The sequence below is a fragment of the Candoia aspera genome, chromosome 2 (assembly GCF_035149785.1).
Source record: "Candoia aspera isolate rCanAsp1 chromosome 2, rCanAsp1.hap2, whole genome shotgun sequence".
Classification (NCBI taxonomy): Eukaryota; Metazoa; Chordata; class Lepidosauria; order Squamata; family Boidae; genus Candoia; species Candoia aspera.
The window spans coordinates 15,191,131-15,204,702 of record NC_086154.1 but is presented as its reverse complement, the minus strand read 5'-3'; the positions used below and the strand labels follow the sequence as shown (position 1 = coordinate 15,204,702).

Sequence of the window (13,572 nt, the reverse complement as noted above, 5' to 3'; positions counted from 1 at the left end):
TACTCAGTCTCACAAGCTCGGGCTTAAAGATAACTGATTTATTAAAGGAATAGTATGCAAATACAGAGAAAGCTGAGAATGAGCAAAAGCGCGCCAAATACAAACTTAAAAGCTTTGCTTGTAAGCAGATCCCGCCCCATCGCCCGTCAGGACGCTCCCCCTCCCAGGTGCTAGAAGCTGTTAGACGCGCCTGGGAAAGTAACCTTGAACAGGAGCGCAAACCCAAACATGCATTCCAAGCCCTCCAAACAACGGAGGGCGAAGGAATGGAAAAACCCCGGGCGAAGGAACACGGAACAGAAGAAGACATGTGAAACGTTACAATGTTAACCAGACATTGGAATGGGAACATGACAGTTTATGTTAGAGTTTTCATTTATTTCCCATCTCAAGATGGAAGGAAATTATATTTTCAGTTTTCATTAGTCAGATGGGGTTTTGAGTGCCAAGAAAAGGGGACTTGGGCTCATGTCTAGCCCTGGGGCCACAGGTTGCCTAACCCTGTCCTAACCACTGTACCCCACTGCATCTGAATCCTATGCGTAGGACTGTTCAGTAAGGTATAGAAATAACATTGATTCCTGATGGCTTGTTGGGTATCTTATTCTTAAACAGGGAGCAAACATGGCTGCCTTTTCACTCTACAGTACAACATGCTTGGCAGAAACAGACATAAACTCATGTCTTAAATACCACTGATGTTCTTCCCATACCCTTTTGTACAGATAGATTCCAAACGGATGCAACAGTTCACGGTCCCTTAGCCAAGATCCAGTCCGTTGGTGGAATTTACAGAGCATTCCTTTCTGCTCCTGTCCATCCTGGTGAATGGACTTTGAAACTTCAGTCCAAAGGGCATTATTCGGTGTACATTCAAGGTGAGAAATGGGTTTAAACTGGGCTATTAGCTCAGCAGGACCAGTCCTTCCATTAGGTATGGTATCTCAGGGCTGTAGGTTGTCTTCCCCAGTGTAAAGCTTCAGTACAGGTAGTCCTCAAGTTACAACCACAATAGGGACCAGAAAATTCATCATTAAGCAGCATGGTCGTTAAGTGAAGCATCATGTGACCACATCCAATTTTACATCTTTTTTTGCCATGGGCATTAAGCAAGACATCACGTGATCACCATTTGTGGCCTTCCCTGCCGGCTTCCCCATTGACTTTGCTTGTCGGAAGCCAGCTGGGAAGGTCATAAATGGCCATCACCTGACTGCAGGATGCTGCAACCATCGTAAATGCACAACGGTTGCCAAGCGCCCGAATAATGATCACGTGACTGCGGGAATGCTGTGATGGTTGTAAGTGTGAGGACCAGTCGTGAGTCACTTTTTACAGTGCCTTTGTAACTGTTATTTCGTAACAGTTCAAAAATGGCCATGTATTAAGTGTTGGAGGCAAAAAAAGGCAGAACAATAGGAGACTCCTGGGATTAATGGGGAAGTAGTATTCTGTGTTCTAAAGAAGAGTGAGTGAAGAAAAGGTAGCATTTCCATCCGCACTCTTCAGCCTCCTAGTCTACTGCTGACCGTGGCATTTGGTCTGCTTTTAAATTATCTTAACGTTTTGACAGGTCAGAGCACCCTCGATTTCCTGTATTATTTTGCTGTTCCTGTTGATGGACGTCACCCGGGATTATTCATGCTGGATAGTCCCCCTGTTGAAGGTAAATATGGAGATTGCTCCTGTCCAGAAGATCCGTGTTTGCTTTTACACCAGAGGGAGATCTCTATTTAATGGTAGCCTTCCTTGCATATTTGGCAGTCACAGCTGATTTCTGAAGGGTGTGAACTTACGGGGAACGATCCATCAACCTGTATCATTGCATCTTAGCCTTAGAGATCATGGATCATTTCCTTCCCACACTGTGCATCCAGATGAGGCATCTATTACTCAGCCATTCTTTCCCAACTTTTTTTCTCTTTGTCTTCTTCAGTGTTTTTTCTTACACTAGTTCCATTTTTTTCCTCTTTCCAGAAAAAAAAATTCTAAGGCAGGAAAAGATGGCATCTTTTGCACTATGCCCTTTGATTAGTACAATTGGCTGGCAGACCTTTATGCGGAAGCATCCATAATCTCCGCTGCACCTTATTTTCCATCTTAGTCACAGAGACAGCGGTGCTAGAGAGTCTTCGTACCATCATGTTCTCATCCTGCTTCCTCCCACCTTTTGAACTCATCTCATGGAAGTATCACCCCAAATACAGGATGACTTGAAATTGGGGGAGAAAACAGATGTTCAACCCTGTCTTTGCTATGATGCTTTGAGGTTGCACCTCCTTGATGGAAAGAAGGAAAGACCACACCAGCTGTGCTCGAATTCCCCACTTTAGAAAGTAGAACGTCCGGCTGTTCCTTAGAAGTCTCTCCATCCTTAGGCGGAACACGCACACATTCCTTGGTTGAGGATTAAAGGAATCAGGCACACCAGGCTCCTTAGATATTGGATGTCTGGTGCAATTAGTATTTAATCCACTTTTCAACAGGTTTGGCTACTTACCTGGTTGTGATGGCAATTGGTCTGAATCAGAGTAAGTCGGGCTCTGTTGAGCTGCAGTCGGTGAACTTAGAAGCAAGGACCGGCAGCCTCGGGGAGTTAAAGCTACAGAGAGGAGACCGTCGGATGGACCTGTTCGTGGCCGAGCTGCCTCCCACTCTGTCAACTACCAACAGCTTTTCCATAGTGGTACATGGAGTGGATGGCGAGGGCCAGAAGTTGGAGAGATCTGCTCCTCAACTTGCAACCATCACAGGATCCCTCCTAGAGGTAAGATGGGAAAGTCACGGAGGAAGATGTGGGGCACATGCCTGTATTTTACAGCCGTATTTTACATTTTTCTCCTTTTCCTGCCATGACTGTACAGTACTATAGACATTCTGTTCTGTAGAACTTTACGTCCAGTGATTATTGCCTCTTCTTAATGCTTTGAATACATTTGTGTGTGTGTCTGTATAGATGATAGATAGACATTTTATGTATTCATTCATTCATTCATTCATTCATTCATTCATTCGTTCAATTTATATAGCCGCCCATCTCAGACCAGTACTAAATAGATAGATATAGATAGATAATTTGCAACGATTTAGGAAAATAAAACATGTTTCCTATCCCGTGTGGCTATGTGTGAATGGTTTTCTAATAGGAAATCCGTGACCGCCAAACTGGATAGAATGGAGGCAGACTTAAGGATCGAGATCAGTGTTTCTCAACCTTGGCCGCTTTAAGCCGTGTGGACTTCAACTCCCAGAATAACCCAGCCAGCTGGCTGGGTTATTCTGGGAGTTGAAGTCCACACGGCTTAAAGCGGCCAAGGTTGAGAAACACTGATCTCGATCAAGTTGCTGTCAGTCCCTTGGAGATGGTGGGGAGTCTCAAAACCACTTTTTGCAGATATTTTACTTCTACCAGCAGGTGCTACTGAACAGAAATTACAGCCACAAATTGAAAAACAGCTCCTTACAAAGGACGAGGGAAATGTGTTCAAACGATCATGTCAGTTTTCTATTTTTGCTCTCAGATTTTGTCCACTCTCAGTACAGCTAGTCCTCATTAAGCAACTGCCTCGTTTAGTGACCATTTACAGTTACGACGGTGATGAAAAAGTAACTTTGCAACCACTCCTCACATTTATGATCTTTGTGGGTCTGTAAAACAAAGGAAAGCTGAAGTAAGATCATAAGCACAGCGGTGGTTCCACTTAGTGACCACTTCACTTAATGACCGAATTGCCGGTCCCCATTGTGGTCACTAAACGAGGACTAACTGTACAGTACTTCTGAGATAGCATTGTGTATTTTCCATGCTGCTAAAGCACTTTTCCGTTTCTCCCTTTTCTGTCATTTTATGTGATCTTTCCCTTTCAGGATTGGACCCATGTTTTTCTCCCACTGTCCAATGCTAGTTTTAAAGTCTCCTCCCTCAGATCTCTCCCTGATTGGCCTTCCTAGCCAGGGAATGTTCATCTGAGCTGTCTTCTGTTTTTAAACTGACCTGCTAACAAATCTGTCAGCAGATACCTAAGGAGCTGTTGTCTGTCTCTTCTCTGTTTCTGTAACTTAAACCCTGATTTGTTCCAGCTGAGCAGAGAGACTCCTGTGTTCCCAGGGAGGCTTGTTTCCATCTCCTGGAAGGTGACAAATCCTGGTGCACCTAAAAATTATGGACTGAAGGTGATCAGCCTTCCCCAGATTGCAGCCAACATCTCTAACGCCAGGTAACACTTCTGGATAAGCAACATTATATAAGTTTTTTTTCTTATGCTGAGGCTTGATGGACAGTATTTCCTGTCTGTCTGGAATCAAGGCTGTTTATGTTTCAGAATTACACTGCAGACGAGAACAGAATAGAGCTTCCTGCAAAACAAAACTGTTATCTGTTTTTTGGGGGTGGGGGGAGAACTACTAATCCTTAAGTTTTTAGAGATAGGGCTGGATGTGTTCGGATGATGCTTGATGAAATCCCAGCAGCTTTATTTCCAGGTTTCTGGAGATGATGATTCAGCGCTGTGCACAACCCTTTGTCCCCCTAGGTCTGGCAGAAAAAAAGTAAGCCATAGAAAATCAGGATTCCTACACCCATTCCTCTGTAATAAAGATGAAAAACATTTTTCTGATTTGTAAGTGTGATTTCTAGGCATCCTCTCAAAGGTATGCAGTTGGTTGCATATATTTTCCAGTCATTGCTTCGTCGCTTTGTTATAGTTCTTTATACTTCTTCAGAGGAAAGGCAGCATATGTAGAATCCCAGGTCCCGTCCCATCCCTAACAGGCCCTGCTCAGCTTAGATTTAGCATCATCTGTGTTCCAGACTTGTTCTTAGGACCTAAACACACCCTTGCATTCCAGTAAAGGGAGCCTGTGACCCTCTGAGATGGGGCTTAATTACAACTCCCAGCATTCTTCTCCATTACCTACCTTGGATGGGAGTTGTGGCTCAGTTCCTCACCTTGTTCATCTTGGCATGGTTGGAGTTCCATCTAGGAGTCTGTGGTTTTCATGCAGGTGGCTCCAGAGTCAACCATGTGCGCATACATGAGGTTTGAGGAAATGTTTCAGATGGTCGGTGGTCATTGCTGAGATGGGAGGTGGAAAAATGCAATAAATAAATAAATTAGTTCCAATCAAGCTATATGCTCCTCTTTTTAATCGAAACTAGACTGTCCAGCAGTATTGTCATTTTCCACTTCTCTTTCTTGCAGACTGCAGTTAGGCTTTAACCAAACAGCAACGGGACAGATATCCCTGAATATTCCTGAGGCTGCTCTGCCTGGGTCATTGATCACAGTAACCTTGCAGGCCAAGTCTCTTAACTCTTCTGCAGAACCTGATTTTGCCCATATTGATCTTCTTGTGATGCCTCAACCTCTGGTGAGTCATGGGCGAACAAGCCGTGTTGGGATGGGCTCTGAAGGAGAGAGCTAATTGGATGGTTTGGGGAGCTCTTCATTTCGATCAAAAATAACTTTATGGGATCAGATCGAGAAGCCACCTCATCTAGTACTCTGCCTTGAGCAGTGATGGTTAGAAGATTCTGCTACAGATGTCCAGCTATGTCCTTAAGCCAGTGAGATGTTTGCCAAAGGCAACAGATTCTGAGAACAGGCAATGTCAGGAAAGGGGTGGAAAAATCTGTCTTAACAGGACGTGTTTGATCTGTGCAGTTTGGGTACTTCTTGACTGTAGCAGCTAGCTAAGTGAGATACGGTGTGTATGCTGCACTAAGTGAGTGGATCCTTGCTGATGTCTTGAATTAACAGCTGCAAGGGCTTCTGGAACTAGAGGCCACCACACATGGAGGGCAACAGGTTGGGAAATGTTGACAAACATCTGCCCATTTTTCATAAACATCTAGGATTTGGAGCCTCGAGGGATTCACTGGTCACCCCACTGGGCTGCATGCATTCTTAAGCATACAGTGGACTAGTAATATTTTTATAATATTGGCAAGTGACTTTGAACGGCAGTACAGTGCAATAAAGTCGCATCTGCTCTTCGCAGGTGTATTATTTAAGACTACAGTACTGGGAAAAAAATCAAATTATTTCACATGAAGACTTGCCAGTGCATTGTTTTATCTGTTACAACCTGTCCCTGTTGTTCTTTAATCACAGGAGGAGACCATCTCATCCCCAGTGTGCAATGTCACATCTACAGAGAATTCCTGTGGTCCACCACAGTCCCCTTGTCGCAGCCAACGTTGGACAGCCACCTTGCACATCTGGGACAAAGCTGGCATTCACTCCGTGCAGGTGGAAGAGGGTCCTGTGCTTCCCCACCAAGCCCACGGGCTGGTGGAATCAGTCACTTACACCTCAGACTGTTGCTCCCAGCAGGCAATGCTGGTGGTCACCAACCTGTCTGGGGAGAAATATCGATGCCAGGTAGCAGTATGGCTCCCTGACCTTCCTGGCAAGACAGTAACCATAACTCCAGAGGATTTTAGGATGGTGGCAGATGCTGCTGGTGCTGTTGATAGAGCTGTTGCTCCTTCTACCACAATCTGGTGGTGGATATCAACAGTCTTCTTGGCCATTGTGCGGCTAGGACCTTGAGGCCCCCATTTGTTATGTATGGGAGGAGCTCTCAGTGTTATGGCTCCCTCTGCTGGGAAGTGATGGCATTTCACCTTATCAGAGAATAAAGTTAAAAAGAGGGGGATCAGCTGAGCAGGAGAGCAATATTTGGGTGCCTGTGGCAGGCAGGCAGGCAGGCAGGACTCAAAGGGCTATTGTTGGGTGTCACGCTGGGATCCACAGTGAGTGTGCAGAAAGTCACTAAAATCCTCCTACCTGATTGGAAGAGCTGAATTAGAGAGAGAGCGAGAATTCACTCTCTTTAATGTGGCAGAGTGTCCATGAGCACAACCTTGTGTTGAACCTGGCTGTTGATCCATGTGGCCAGGATTGTTAATCTGTTAGGTGGTAGTTTTCCAAGATGAGCTTGCTCTCCTGTGTGAGCTGGCCTCTTTGAATTTTTTTTTTTTTTACGGGAGATGAGAGGATAGAAACTGGAACATCTGTATGCAGAGGATGGGCTTTAGCACTGGGATGTGACTTCCCAGGAGGAAGTGTCCAAAGGCCTACGTGGGGCCTGAACCCACAGTCTTGCTGCTAGGAACCACGTGCTTTGATGGACAGCACTTGTTTGGGGGTTGCTAGTCCCACAGGCTGAGCATGCTGACCCCATCTCTTGCCTCATTCCACCCCTGCTCCAGATGACCCTGCCACCCGTGTGTGGTGTCTGCTGCAGTTCTTATCCTTTCAGCTTCCCCAAATGTGTCTGGTCTTCAGTGCAGAAGTTTATTCCTTTCTGATCATAGACACATGCTGCCAATTGCATCACTTTGTTCTTGACTGCCAAGAAATGGGATTAATTTTGTTTTGGAGCAGCTTCTGCTAAAACAGCCTTTCCCGACTGGGTGCCTTCAGCTCCGACTGTAGCTGAAAGGCACAGAGTTGGAGAAATTTGAAACGAAGGCACATAGAAGGTAGAAGGTGAACCACAGCATGTTCTGGAAAGCTGGTAGGTACTTCATCATGGTACATACCATCCCTAAATGTAGATACATCTCAGTTTTACTCCATAATGATTGTGCTATTGATATAGAAGTGATTACAGGTAGCCCATTGACACTGTAATGGTTAAACTGTGAACAAATATGCATATACTAACAATTAGTGTCCAGCACTTTTATGTAGACCACTGACATTCTCTGAAGCGTAGAAAGCATTAATTCAAAATATGCATTATGCCACTTTGTAACTTTCTTTAGGAAGAGAATGTTGTAGTCTTAAATGGAGAGAATGGTTTGGATTGTAAAATATTAATCGGAGTGTTAAGGCAAACATTAGTGGCATTCCATCTTCTCTATGTAGAGAGAAGTAGATCCAAGGGGATTCTAGGGAAAAGGCATCTGAGTTAGGAACAAAGGAGAGAGGTTTTTAAAATGGACAAAATGTAGTTTGTATTCAACTCACTGAATTTTGAATATTCTTCCTGGGGATGCTAGGAAAAACACAACACTGTTTCTTATGTGGTTTGCATGGCTCTCCTTGAATTGCTCCACAGCAGTGCCCAGTAATAACTCCTTTTGCTTGGTTTTTACCCTTTGGGCTGAACAAAAATGGAATTTTGTGCACCTTAAGAAGCCCTCCTCTTTATGCAAGGGTCTCTCAGGTGATGGTGGGGCCATTAGTCACAGAACTAATGTTGCATCTACTAGCTCTCCCAGTCCCTTCCCCACTTTGAACCTCCATTAATTCGTTGTTATCTGCAGGTGACATTATTTCACAGCAGTGGAATCGTTCATGATAGACATCTGTTCCACCGAGCTATGCAGGATCTTTTATGCATTCCCATTTCCCTGGTCATCTCCGCACCAAAATTCAAAGATAAGAAAAAAACTAGACAGTGCAAGATCTGGAGGAGAGTAATTCCAAGTACTGTGCTGGGGGAAGGAAGCCAGGAGTCCAGTGTTCCTCAACCTCGGCACCTTTAAGCTGTGTGGACTTCAACTCCCAGAATCCCATGGCTGGCTGGGGAATTCTGGGAGTTGAAGTCCACACAGCTTAAAGATGCCGAGGTTGAGAAATTCTGCTATTGTCTTTATCCAGTAGAGTTGATGCTGTAGGATGAGTTGCCTCTTCATTTCCACTTTAGCCAAGGGATCATTGCGCAGGGCTCCGGATCTCAGCTCTCTTCTGTGTAGGTGGCACTAGGGAGTTAAGGCCTGGAACAACCTGTCTTAGATTTCTTCTGACACCTAACCTTGGGTAATTGTGCTCCAGAGGCTTTAATGATCTAACTTTCCCCATTTCCAGGATCTTCTCCCCTTTTGATCATCCCATCCATGCTGGTGAAACCCTTTCTCCTCTTCCTTCTTCCCTAATATTCCTTTCATGCAAGCCACATTCCTTACAGTGGCCTAATCATGTTTTTGCCCTGGGACATTTGCCCCTAGCCCAGTCACCTTGGCCTTTTAGTAACTGCATCAGCTTCTTCAACACGAGCCTCAAAAGGAGACACCTGCCAGATGGAGTATCTTGGGGGGAAAAGCCAGAAGTCCTGAAGTGACCATCTTTCCTTTTATTTCCTCATTCCCCTTCCCTTCGTCCAGTATAAGGGAAGAGAGACAAGGAGAGAAAAGGAATATGAAGCCGGCTGAGCCTTTTTTTACAAGCCAGTGTCTTGCAGAGCAATCGTATCATTTTGGGCCAACCCCTGGTTTGTTTACTCGACCTTTTCTGCCTGTGAACAAAAGCATAAAAAACAAACCAGGACGGATCAGGCTTCTAGATTCAGCTGTAATGTCAAGCCATGGTTGGAAGAAGCCAGGATTTCTCAACCGGAAACAAACCTTGTTTGTTGTGTTCCCAAATTGCATGATGTTGGAATGCATGAAATGTAAACCAAGCCAAACCAGGGCATGTGAGCATACGTCTTTCCCTCTCAGTGGGCAATAGCAGAGGCAAAAGAGAAACTGCATTTGGAGGGATGCAGTATAAGCAGGTAACACTGGGGCAAGCAGAAGCCTTCATTTAAATGTGTGAATGCAGGGTACAGTCCGAATCCTCTGTTCTGTGAAACTGCTGCTGCTCCAGGACCACATCTGGAATCTAACCGTGCTTTTTGTTGCAACTTTTGACCATGCTAATGAGTTTTGGCAGCTGCATTGCTGAAAATCAGCAGCATTGTGTGCCCATTTCTAGATGAGACAAGAACGATTCAGTGTAAACTCTAAAATAGCCTTAAGTCGACTAGAAAAGAAAGAAAAACATCACCCAGCTCTAAAACTGAAAGAACAAAATCAACCTTACCCAAGGTTACTCAGCCATTCTCATTATTATGTCTACTGCAGCCCGTAAGCTAAATGCAGACCCCAGTCACCAAGAGACCCGTCTCCCTACTATATACAGGTAGTCCTCATTTAGCGACCACAATTGGGACTGGCAACTTGGTCGTTAAGCAAAGCAGTTACGTGAAACTGTGGTTGTGCTAATGATCTTACGTCAGCTTTCCTTTGCTTTATGGAACTGTGAAGGTCGTACATGTGAGGATTGGTTGCAAAGTTACTTCTTAATCACTGTCATAACTGAAAATGGTCGCTAAATGAGTCAGTCGCTAAATGAGGACTACCTGCAATGGACATGTTTGGCCGGTGGGGTGGGGTGGGGGGAGAGTAAGAACACTCTTTGGATGTGCAACAGAAGAGATCTTGCCCTTGATCAAATAGCCCATCACAATAGTCTTCTCCAGGGTCCAGTCTCTTGCCCTCTTTCTTGACTTCAGAGTAGCCATAAGAGCGTGCTAGCTTGACTGGGGAAGCAAGATTGGTTTCCCAGATCAGAATCCTTAGTGGGAGCTTTCAGCCTGAACCTCTCAGCTGCTCTGAATAAGGAAGACCTGATGCTATTCTGGACTCTTTAGCCTTAACCTGGATGCTTATGTAGCCTCCAACCTGTGCCTGTTTGCGCGGACCTCTTCCCATTTCCAGAAGCCTTTCCTAATAAATCTGACCTATATATTTTTGCCTACTGACAAATCTCTTTATATTTGTATGCAGATTATTTTTTTATTTCCATATATTTTGTTTTGGTTGTATGCAGTGAGTGCCTTCTGTGGATATGGAAATAGAGACTTATGTAAGGAATCTTTTGGAGGTTTGAGCATGGAGTCAATAAAGTTAACTCCAATTCAAGGCAAAGTGTTTGCTTCCTTTAATGTTTGTTGTTCTGAAACTTGTCCTAGAGAGGAAGTGGATCGCTTTTTCACCACCCATTTTTCCCTATGGAGCCCAAAGAGCCAGTTCAAAGACATTCAAATACTTTAACGTTTTAGTTACACATTGGTTTCAACACATCTCAAGATATTAACCTCAGAATAAATACAAAACAATTTTTAAAATAATAAAATAGTTCAATGATTAGGGGACCTGGGTGGAAATGCAATATTGTACTGTACAGGTTGTCCTCACTTAACAACCACAATAAGGACTGGAAAATTGGTTAAGTGATGCAGTTGTTAAGTGAGTCACCACACGGCTGGCCCTGATTTTGTGACTGTTTTTATGACTGTCGTTAAGCAAATCACTGCAGTCGTTATGCGAATCCAGCTTCCCCAATGGACATTTTTTGCTGGAAACTGGCAAAAAAGCTCACAAATCATAATCACATGACCACAGGACGCTGCAACTGGTTGTAAATACGAGCTGGCTGCCAAGTGCCCAAATTGCGATCACCTGACCGTGGGGGTGACGACAGTCGTGTGAGTACAGGTCGTAAAGCACTTTTTCCAAGGCTGTCATAACTTCGGAACGCCGCTAAATGGTCATTAAGGGAGGACTACCTGTAACTATTTTGGGATTTCCTTTTTCTGTAGTTGCTTATTCAGACCAGGAGAGGGAGGCAGCAACTAATGAAGAAGAAAACAACTAGCAAGTTTGCCAACAGGACTTATTTTGAAATGATTCGCTCAATGCTGTGGGCCTGACAGTGAAACAGGGCAGTGATGCAGAACATAGGATCGATAGAAAAATAATTACCTCTCTTCAGGTTCAAATCCCCCTGCACAGTGAGAAGCCCCAGTTTAAAGCATTGCTGACAGGTGGCTGGCTGACTTTCAGCAAAAGTAATTAATTCCATGCCCCATGAGTTCTCCGTGATGTGCCACATCGAGGTGTCAGGTGCCGAATCCGGGGCCTTTCCCCGCTTGCGCAGCACAAACAAGCCCTGGCAACTTTTTAGTTTTGCAGCGTCCCCATGATTTGGTCACCTGCCTATCGAGGAGAGAGTCATCAGTTGTCCTTCGCTCCACCGGTGTTAAATAGTCCTCCTCGCCATATTTTGACGTCATCAAAAGGCAGTTGGAAGGTGTGTTCAATTCGTTGGACCATCACCCATTATGCTGGAGGCAACTCAAGTGGCTACAGAAAAACCAGGAAGAGAGCTGATAGGCGAGGAACTGGCCATGGGGACAACGAACATGCCAGCGAGGCTTTTGCTGCGTCAAGGAGAGTTGAACTGCACTTCAGAGCAACTGTACTGAAAGACCTGTGGCCTACGTATGCAAAGAGGGGTTCTACCATTGAATTGTGGTTCACCCCTTTTGTCACCTCATCACCGGTGTCGGAGGTCCAAATCCGACAGAACTGACCCTACAGCACTTTGAGACCACAGGAGCGCACTAGGGCATGGAGATCTAATGACTCACTCTGTGCCTCGCTTTGTCTAAGATACTGCTAATCTGAGGTCACGTCTTTTTGCCTTGGTTCCTAGCACGTGTGTGCGGAGCATGCTCTTGTTGATTCTCCTGGTAGGATGTAGCTAACTAGATTGCTAGGCTTTGCCGGAGAGCCAGCTTGGTGTAGCGATGAAGGCACCAGGCTAGAAACCGGGAGACTGAGAGTTCTAGTCCCGCCTTAGGCACAAAGCCACTGGGGTGACCTTGGCCAGTCACTCTCACTCAGCCCTTGGAAGGAGGCAATGGCAAACCACTTCTGAAAAACCTTGCCAAGAAAACTGCAGGAACTTGGCCAGGCAGTCGCTGAGGATCAGACACGACTGAACGGATTAAAAAAAAAGGTTTTGCCTAAACCTATGATGTATTTCTCATAAATAACTCTGTTACCATGATAAAACCAGCTTTGGTAATCATGGTTAGGATTCCCCCTCTCACAATGCTGCTGCCCACAAAGAACACCTCAGCCTCCAACAATTTGAAAACAAGCCAACTATTGAAAAGTCAGACGATTTGGCCCTTCAGCATTGACTAACCGGGCTGATCCTTGCTCTCTGGGTGCTTATGGCTTGTGAGCGGAAGTCTACCCATCAATCTTCATTGGGGATGTCGAGAGTTCTTTTAGCTGGGGTCCTCTGGCAATCAGAAGGAAGGGTGGTGTATCGTTCTCTTAATTTCAGGGCTGTTCTTATTCTATGGGTCAGCGGAAGTATCCCCAGGTTCCACAAGTCCCAGTTTCAACCTGCCCTTTGCAAAGCCTCTAGGAGAACCTATTAGGAATTTATCCACTTTGGGGAAGTGAGCTGGATGCAGGCTCACTGATGCTATTTCCCTGTTGCAGCACCAGGACTTCGAAATACGTTTTTCTGAGCAGCCCCTGCCTTATTGGGCTTTAGGAATTTATTAGAAAGGCAACTGTTCAGGAGGGAGTTTGTGTTTGAATGCAAGCTTCTGGTTATTAATTCCTTGTCGTTTTTATTTCTTCGTCTTGGAATTCACGTTTTAGACACTATCTTGTGGTTGTAATTTTTGACCACTTACTTTTGAGTGTACCTGGACGTTTTATTGCAAAGTATTGATTGTGACCCATTGAGGGTGGACAGATTGCAGAGGGCTAAAACTGAATAAATAACCAAATAAACTGAACATTACCTTTAGAAGGGAATGAGAAAGAAATGGTTTCTTTTACAAGGAAAAGGCCATTCCAAAGAGAAGGAAAAAAGGAAGAGGGTAATAGAAAAATATCAAGTGGAATCAGAAAAGCAGAAAGAAAACGAGTACATTGTAAATGCACCCACAAGGGCAGGATTGATCTAGAACGGTGTTTCTCAACCG

At 44.8% G+C, this 13,572-nt stretch overlaps 1 protein-coding gene across 2 annotated transcripts in view; it reads left to right on the top strand.

Moving 5' to 3' along the window:
* The window catches only part of VWA7 (von Willebrand factor A domain containing 7), a 36,993-nt gene extending 30,325 nt beyond the window's left edge, over nt 1-6,668 (top strand). Inside the window, exons 12-17 of one of the 2 annotated variants that reach the window (XM_063291291.1) lie at nt 726-878; nt 1,574-1,666; nt 2,487-2,686; nt 4,081-4,217; nt 5,202-5,370; nt 6,114-6,668. In XM_063291291.1, the coding sequence (XP_063147361.1) occupies nt 726-878; nt 1,574-1,666; nt 2,487-2,686; nt 4,081-4,217; nt 5,202-5,370; nt 6,114-6,554 (1,193 nt within the window). In that variant the 3' untranslated portion in view covers nt 6,555-6,668. Of the gene's footprint in view, nt 1-725; nt 879-1,573; nt 1,667-2,486; nt 2,768-4,080; nt 4,218-5,201; nt 5,371-6,113 lie in introns of both variants that reach the window. The other variant, XM_063291290.1, reaches the window with a different exon arrangement.
* Nucleotides 6,669-13,572: the final 6,904 nt, after the last annotated feature.